General features: G+C 45.7%; 1 protein-coding gene across 1 annotated transcript in view; it reads right to left on the bottom strand.

Moving 5' to 3' along the window:
* Positions 1-2,708: 2,708 nt before the first annotated feature.
* LOC117060468 (fatty acid amide hydrolase-like) overlaps positions 2,709-8,916 on the bottom strand; it is a 36,146-nt gene continuing 29,938 nt past the window's right edge. Inside the window, exons 17-20 of the mRNA XM_033172700.1 lie at positions 7,827-7,902; positions 6,166-6,250; positions 5,307-5,394; positions 2,709-2,864 (exon numbers count right to left, since the gene is read on the bottom strand). Coding sequence (XP_033028591.1) covers positions 2,751-2,864; positions 5,307-5,394; positions 6,166-6,250; positions 7,827-7,902 — 363 coding nt within the window. The 3' untranslated portion in view covers positions 2,709-2,750. The remainder of the gene's footprint in view (positions 2,865-5,306; positions 5,395-6,165; positions 6,251-7,826; positions 7,903-8,916) is intronic.

Below are 8,916 nucleotides of genomic sequence, written 5' to 3'. Positions count from 1 at the left end.
CACCTCTGCCACACGATTGCTTTTTACTGCTACTTCCAAAGCTTGCCTATATATAGCTTAAATGCAAGCAGTAAGGTATATATTTCTGATATAATCAGCAGGGTACAGTGCAATGAGGTATAGACACACATTCAACCCACTGTAGACTGCCGGGGAGTTAAGAGGGTTGGTGGCTAAGGCCCTTGCAGGCTAGGCCTCACCCTAACAGAATTGACAAGTCCAATTTATTACTTCACCCATGGGAAGGAAGGAAGGAAGGACAACTACATGTGAGAAACTGAAGATCAGGATGGGAGTGGTTACTAAGCTTGGCCCTTCCCCTTGGTACTGCTAGTCCCAGCCTGCGCCAATTTCATTTTAACCACACTGAACCTAATAGGACCAGGTTTGATTTCAGATGTTTAATTTTAAATGTAAAATTTGAAAATTTAATAAAAATTATTAATGAAAAGAAGGAAGAAAGCAAGCAACCAACCAACGAACAAGGAATGCACCCCTGCATTTGGGGCGGGTGACACTTGGGTCACATTACGGTGGTGCTGTCTTTAGCTCAAAACTACTGCGCAGCCAAAGAGTCAAGTAAAAACTTGTTTTTAAAATATACGTTGATTTCGACCAGAGCGGAACCAGGAAGGGTTGACGTGATCAGAAAATGACATCTCTATGCTGCACCCAGTTCCTCAAACGTGTGGCTGTTGGGTGACAGAGGTGCAGCAGAATGTATGTTTGCATGCCCAACGTATTCTGTGCCACGCTCAAGTAGCTAAACTTAGTTTACCTGCTCTGAGCTCTCTCGGGAATTAGGTACAGCTAGGCCCAATTTTCTCCCATTCATTTTGTGATTTGATGTCTACACACCATGATTTTACACTGCTATAGTACCGAGTGTGCTCACCCTATTCAAAAGGGAGGAAGTACTGTATAGGAGAAGTTGACTTGAGGGGGACTTTGGTAAAATGTTTTATTTTGGACCGAGGGTCACAGATTTAGTCAGATAAACAATTACACTCCATTTTGCATCCGTGTGAACCAGTGACCAAGTGAAACGTTATTGGCACATATCTGTACCAAGAGACAATGAGTGCACCTCTGGGGGTGAAATTAGACCACTGTATTAGCAGCACTGAAGTGATCTGTCTGGGATGCAAGCCTGGGCAGTGTGTATGGAGATCCTGGGCTGGCCAGACAAGAAGACCCTCCTCTCAGCTTCAATGACATGGTCCAGAGGAAAGCAGAGCAATACGTTTGCCACCAGCTTGGCTGCAGGAGTTGCCAGAAGGAGGCGTACAAGGCCAAGTACAGAGCCTCAGTTTCACCTGATCGCAGAATTACTGCGATTAACTATAACCTAGGAATAATAGGGCATGCCATTTTAGGGGGTGAAAGTCAATTTTTGCAAATTTCTTCAGTGAGGGGTCTTAAAAATACGTTTCTGGGTGTTAGAAATTCAAATCTATTACTTTTGTGATTGGACCACATTTAGCTTGGCAAGTCTACATTTGATGAAGCAGCACATAAACTGCTTTCAAAAAAACCAAAGAATTTTACCTTCTGAAAATGTCAGGTAATTAGAAATAAAATAACTGCAAGTACTTAGTCATCATTTTAATGTTTCTTACGCAATTTTACACAATCTTTCTTTACCAAGGAAAACTAAATTATATTTATTTAACCAAAATATCTTTTGAATTCCCAGCTCATGTTACAACTTATTAGAACCCCTCATTTTTGGAATCTGAAAGTTGCAAAATTCAACATGCCCTAACAGGACAACCTGCAGACCACAACCTAATTTCATGGAGTGGTGAGGAAAGCGCCCCGCAACTCATCAGTTCAGACCTCTGGCAAGAGCAGTCTATTCCTCCCATGGCCTCCTATTGGGCAGGTAGGGGGAGAGTAGTTGTGGGGAGTTGCCTGAACCATGGCATGCAGCACCAAACAGATTATCCCTTTTTTCCAGCCTGGTTCATCAAATCCTGGGTGGAGATGGCAGCTATGTTATATATATATTCATTCTTTGGTTCCTCAGCAGCTTGCCTTCTATATAATGGTTTTGTACACCTGCCAAATTTTGTGAATGGGTGCATTCCCCACCACAGCCCTCTTAAGTCTGAATTCTGAGAAAATGATCCTGTCTCCATCAGCGCATTTTGAATGCATTTGTAAGAGAACCTATATGGGAACAAGCACTTTTTCATGCCCCCATAATCATGGCAACAGATCAATATTAGGGTAATGAACTATGACTTTATCTATGCCGTTTCATTTTGTGGAGATGGGCAGTTTTTTTATGCAAAAGCCTGAGGCCCATCATTCCTCTGCATCTGTGGTTCAAATACTCTGTATTAAACTTTCTGCCTCTAAAAAACAAACAGGCAAAATGAACTTTGTAACCATGGTCATTCTCCCCAATATATTTTCAGCTATGCTTTTAGTCTATTTGATTTGGAGGGTTATTAGCTCAGAGCACCTATTTCTGCTGGCCTCTGCTGTATGTAATTTAAGCCGAGGAGCATTCATTGGCTCAGGATCAGGTACCCTAAATCTGGCCACTCCCAAAGTAGCGTGGGTGTAGATCTAAAGATCTAAAACCTCAACCCAAACAATAAGTTATTACTTCATATTCCATGAATAACACAAAGATTTTTATGCATAGAAAAAGTGCCTGTTTCTCCTGCCTCAAGCCACCCCAAACTTCCAAACGCTTAAAAAAAAAAGTTTTACTTTGTATTGGTTCGAGACAGCTAGCCCTATTGCCCAAGAATGTCGTAATAAATGGCTGGTTTTGCCGTTATGCCATGAAATTGCTCCAGCTTCAGGCCAATCCGGAACAGTAGTGCTTCATCCCACCACTTTGCCATGATCTGTGTGAGAAAGAGAAGAGTACAATAGCAGGGATACACTCTGAGGAAGAATACTTCAAAGTAGTTCATAGAATCATAAGAGTTGGAAGAGACCACAAGGGCCATCCAGTCCAACCCCCTGCCAAGCAGGAAACACCATCAAAGCATTCCTGACAGATGGCTGTCAAGCCTCTGCTTAAAGACCTCCAAAGAAGGAGACACCACCACACTCCTTGGTAGCAAATTCCACTGCCGAACAGCTCTCACTGTCAGGAAGTTCTTCCTAATGTTTAGGTGGAATCTTCTTTCTTGTAGTTTGAATCCATTGCTCCGTGTCCGCTTCTCTGGAGCAGCAGAAAACAACCTTCCACCCTCCTCTATATGACATCCTCTTATATATTTGAACATGGCTATCATATCACCCCTTAACCTTCTCTTCAGGCTAAACATACCCAGCTCCCTAAGCCGTTCCTCATAAGGCATCGTTTCCAGGCCTTTGACCATTTTGGTTGCCCTCTTCTGGACACATTCCAGCTTGTCAGTATCCTTCTTGAACTGTGGTGCCCAGAACTGTACACAGTATTCCAGGTGAGGTCTGACCAGAGCGGAATACAGTGATACTATTACCTCCCTTGATCTAGATGCTATACCCCTATTGATGCAGCCCAGAATTACTAGAATACACTATGCAAAGTGTGGGGGCAGCACATCTATCAAGGTCATTATGCTCTAGGGGTCAGCAACCTTTTTCAGCCGTGGGCCAGTCCACCATCCCTCAGACCATGTGGTGGGCCGGACTATATTTTTTTGGGGGGGGGGGAATGAACGAATTCCTATGCCCCACAAATAACCCAGAGGTGCATTTTAAATAAAAGCACACATTCTACTCTTGTAAAAACACGCCGATTCCCGGACCACCCGTGGGCCGAATTGAGAAGGCGATTGGGCTGCATCCAGCCCACAGGCCTTAGGTTGCTTACCCCTGCTCTAGGTAGACCAACTGAAAGGGCCTGATGGTATCTTAGTTAAGGGAAAGGGGACTTATTAGCTCTAAGAGAACTGGAATATGAAGTAAAGTCAGGTTGGGAGGAGAACTGGCACAACTTGCGTTTTACGGTATTGGCATTTTAGAAGCCTGCCCCTTATCTATTTGAAGGAGGCTCAACTAGACATTACGAATGCTACAGAGGGAGCTTCCTGCAAAGTCAGTTCCCCACTTGCCATGAGGGCTAGTGTTTACCTCGGTCATCCGAGGCAGGGTGACTGAATACCAGCTGATTGGAATAGCAAGAGGGGGAATGGCAAAACTTAGGCATCTGGTTGGCCAGGGGCAAAAGTAGACTTTATTTCACCTGGGTCAAAGACCCAGTTTGGCATACGCACCCCAATGCACATTTGTGTGCACGCACACAGGCTAGGAGCCTCAATGGCACCTCTCTGGAGACTCCACTGGGGGCAAAAAAAACCCAGCTAGCACACACACCCCAAGCTATGGCTCTATGCGTTGGCCACTGTGAGAAGGGGATGCTGGAACAGATGGCCTCTGGGTTTCCTGCAGCAGGGCTGCTCTTGCATTCTTCAAAATCACACCCTTTGAATGTCCTCGTTTGGCAAGTTCTCCTGCATGTATCCTAACAAACCATGGGGGCAAATGTGTCTTCTTTGAGCTACCACACCTGCCAGCGGATGTATTTCATCATATATGACAGTGTGTGAAAAATAATGGGGTAGTTGCATATCCATTGTTATGTGGCATTAGCATTTTACGTCTGGCTAACACATCTAGTATTTGGTCACTGTTGAAAACACAACCAACCAAGGGCTTCTTGGCAAAGAAGCAGGAGGAAGAGGCCTGCATACATTTCAGTAGGATCCTGCAGTAATATAAAATGTGACCAGGGAGCACCGCTCTCTTCAGATGAAAACAAACCAGCTTCCAGAGCGGCACATGTGATCCTTAGCCAGGAAGGGGCAAACTCTCGTCCTCGTCGCCACATTTGAGAGGAACCAGGGGTGAGAGGCATCAGGCAGGTGCCAATGTAGGAGTGAATTTATGTGGTTGTTTCTGCTTTGTATATGGGGATGAACTATGAGAGGTGCCAGCCATCTTGGGCTTGGTGATCGGAAGGTCGAATCCACGTGATGGGGTGAGCTCCCATTGCTTTGCCCCAGCTTTCTGCCAACCTAGCAGTTTGAAAGCACGCCTGTGCAAGTAGATAAATAGGTACCGCTGCGGCGGGAAGGTAAACGGCGTTTCCATGTGCTCTGGCTTCCGTCACAGTGTTTCGTTGCGCCAAAAGCAGTTTAGTCATGCTGGCCATGACCAGGAAAAGTCTGTGGACAAATGCCGGCACCCTCGGCCCTAAAGGGAGATGAGCGCCGCACCCCATAGTCTCCTTTGACTGGACTTAACCATCCAAGGGTCCTTTACCCTTTTTACTAGCAAGAGAAAGTCGTATTTACCTGGATGCTGATAGGAAGCCCTGAAATAGAATATCCAACTGGTATTACCAGCGCTGGGATGCCAGTCAAGTTGGCCAGTTGCATGTACCTGCAAATATCAAAAGAGAAGGGGCACATCAGAGGCGGCCCAGCAAACATCTCTCTCTGATCCTTAGGACTCCCTAGGCCACACCCTCTCCCTCCTAGACCATTGTTTCCTAAACCTGGTTCTCCAATTGTTTTTGGACTACAGTTCCCATCACCCCTGACTGCTGGTACTGCTAGCTAGGGCTGATGGGAGTTCTAGTCCAAAAACAGCTGGAGAACCAAGTTTGGGAAACTCTGCCCTAAGACCATATCCCTCATCAGCCCAGCTTCACATCCTTCTTGAGTACTGGAATGTGAACTGTGACAATTTCTTGCCTGGATGGAAAGATGTGTTTGTAGAACCCTCCAACATCTGCATACCTTGAATGCAGCCTACTGGTCAAGGGTCACATCCATTCCCCCTTTTCCCTTTGGCCCCATCCTCCATTGGCATGCAGCTCCCAGCCCTGCTATAGCAGATATATACATGTTTAGCAATGAAGGTCAACCTGGAAAACAGCTTGAGCTGCACATCTAGAACCCCTTTCTCTCCCCTCAAAGAAGTCTAGCCAACCGGGGTGTTTCTATCAGCTGAAACCCAGCCAACATGGGAGTGTTAAAAATCCCAAGAGCATTATTTCTTCTTTAAGATGGCAAAGACAGCAAACCAAAGCAAGTCTCAGTTTCCATGTATCCAATGGCCAATTTCACTTTGGAGGAAGTCAAATCCCCCTAGAATCCTGCCCTCCTTCCTCACTGCCACAGTTTTGCTTTGAAAAACACATGTCCTTACCTCATGGTCCGGAGAGTTGTCCTAACATCGCTACACCCAGTCAGAAGATCAGAGTCCTGGATTCTTGGGGCACAGCATGCAGTACCTTGCACAAGAGAAAAATGTGTGTGTGGTGTGTGGTTTTTTTTTAAAGTTGCATGCTTTTATCCCGAGTTATTTGGCTCTTAGGGATGTGGGTGGCGCTGTGGGTTAAACCACAGAGCCTAGGGCTTGCTGATCAGAAGGTCGGCTGTTCGAATCCCCATGACGGGGTGAGCTCCCTTTGTTCGGTCCCTGCTCCTGCCAACCTAGCAGTTCGAAAGCACATCAAAGTGCAAGTAGAAAAATAGGTACCACTCTGGCAGGAAGGTAAACGGCGTTTCCTCCGTGCGCTGCTCTAGTTCGCCAGAAGCGGCTTAGTCATGCTCGCCACATGACCTGGAAGCTGTACGCCGGCTCTCTCGGCCAGTAAAGCAAGATGAGTGCCGAAACCCCAGTCGTCCACGACTGGACCTAATGGTAGGGGTCCCTTTACCTTTACCTATTTGGCTCTTATCCCTCACTGTGAACCTTTCCAGTCAACTCCCAGAACCGTTTCCAGTAAAAAAAGGTTAAGTATGCCACACATAAGAGCTGAGGTGGTTCTGAAAGCCAAAATATACTGAAAACTGCAATTTACTCACAGGAAGGTGATGGATGACTGATGAAGGACCCTGCATGAGAGGCAGGGAAGGGAAGAACTCCTGGGGTGGGAAGGTGGGATAAGAAATGGAAGCTGCCGAGTGAGAGCAGGAAGGGTTCTCTCCCTTTTGTGTGAGATAAGGGTTAAAATCTACCCCTGACAGAGGGTTCTGCGTTTTTTATTTTTCTCTATCTTTTCTTTTGCTTTTTTCTTCTCTATTTAGATTGGTTTGACTTTTATTGCATTGTATGTTGAAAACTTTCAATAAAAACAAATAATGAAAAAGGGATGTGAGGTCAAGGGTGGAAAAAAAACATTTTTATGCAGATGAAATCTGCCTGCAAAACAGAAATCCCTTAAACAGGTGCTATGGATTGAATCTGAAATGATACACATACAAAGTGCATGTTCTGCCATCTAAGTACCACTTTAATTCACCTAGTTCAGCAAAAAAAAATCTTTAGGATATTTCTGGCTGCGTTGGGCCAGTTGTTTTTTTTACTATATACGTTTTATGACATAAATCTATATTTTTCTTTACTTACTTAATTTATATCCCATGCTTCCTCCCAAAGGTGCCCAGGGGAGTAAAAACATCAAGAAACTGAGCCAAGTTACAGTTCAAATCTCCCTTGATATGCCTTATATGGTGAGGGGATTACACATGTAGAAAATGGCTTAGGAAACGTGCCCATTTTAGAGATTCAACGCCTGGTAGGTAACAACACATATCCTTTTTTAACATACCAGACAGAGGTCATACCAACCAGTCACAAAACACACACCACCTCTCTCTAGGAACAAATGGGGGAACCATGTTGAAATCATGCCCTGCTGCATTTAAAACACCCAACGTCATTTGGCCAGCCACTACTACACTCAGAAAGTATGGAAACATTTTAATTTAGACCAGAGCACATGCAGGACAGGAAGCAAATCGGGCCAATAAAGCCCCTACAAGTTAATATAAATAGTGTTAAATTCAGCTGGCATCAGATACCTGGGGTAATAAGACAGTTCACATTCGCAAACATCTGTCGCAGAAAGGCCATGGTGCGGCTCCGCTGACGATTTGCCTGCAAACACAAGTGGGAATTGAGTCTGTGGGGAAAACTGGGTACTGGCCCATAGGAGGAACAGTCGTACCTTGATTCTCGAACACCTCGTGACTCGGATGTTTTGGCTCCCAAAAGCTGCAAACCCGGAAGTAAGTGTTTCGATTTGCGAACGTTTTTTGGAAGCAGAACGTCCGACGCGGGTTCCGCGGGTTCCGATTTGCTGCAGGAAGCTCCTACGGCCAATCGGAAGCTGTGCCTTGGTTTTTGAAGGTTTTTGGAAGTCAAACGGACTTCCGGAATGGATTCCATTTGAGAACCAAGGTACGACTGTACTTGCAACCTGATGGCCAGACAGAGAGACACATGCAAATGCTGGGTTTATTTAAGAACAAAACCCAAAGTGACCAAGTCACACCGATGGGCAGGGAGGGAGGGCAGGTGTACAGCCCTTAAAAGGACGGCCCACCCATCCCACCAACAGGTGTGTGAGTGACACAGGAGCGTCAGACAGGTTGTCTTGGCCTTAACAGGCCACAAATATGCCCACTGACAGACGCTCTAAGTGTCCTTATTTTCCAGAGACAGTCCAAGGTTTTACACAGGGGTCAGCAACCTTTTTCAGCCGTGGGCCAGTCCACCGTCCCTCAGGCCATGTGGTGGGCCGGACTATATTTTGGGGGGGGGGGGAGTGAACAAATTCCTATGCCCCACAAATAACCCAGAGATGCATTTTAAATAAAAGCACAAATTCTACTCGTGTAAAAACACCAGGCAGGCCCCACAAATAACACAGAGATGCATTTTAAATAAAAGCACACATTCTACTCATGTAAAAAAAACACAGATTCCCAGACCGCCCACGGGCCGGATTGAGAAGGCGATTGATTGGGCTGCATCCGGCCCCTGGGCCTTAGGTTGCCTACCCTTGGTTTTACAGAAGCCATCCCAGTTTCTGATTTGATCCTGGAATGTCCCGCCTTTCCTTAGGATGTCCCTATTTTCATCAGGGAAATGTTGGGAGGGTATGCCCTA

The sequence above is a fragment of the Lacerta agilis genome, chromosome 16 (genome assembly GCF_009819535.1).
Source record: "Lacerta agilis isolate rLacAgi1 chromosome 16, rLacAgi1.pri, whole genome shotgun sequence".
NCBI classification, from domain to species: Eukaryota; Metazoa; Chordata; class Lepidosauria; order Squamata; family Lacertidae; genus Lacerta; species Lacerta agilis.
Note: the sequence above shows the minus strand (reverse complement) of the source record. Positions and strands in the feature narration are given on the sequence as shown.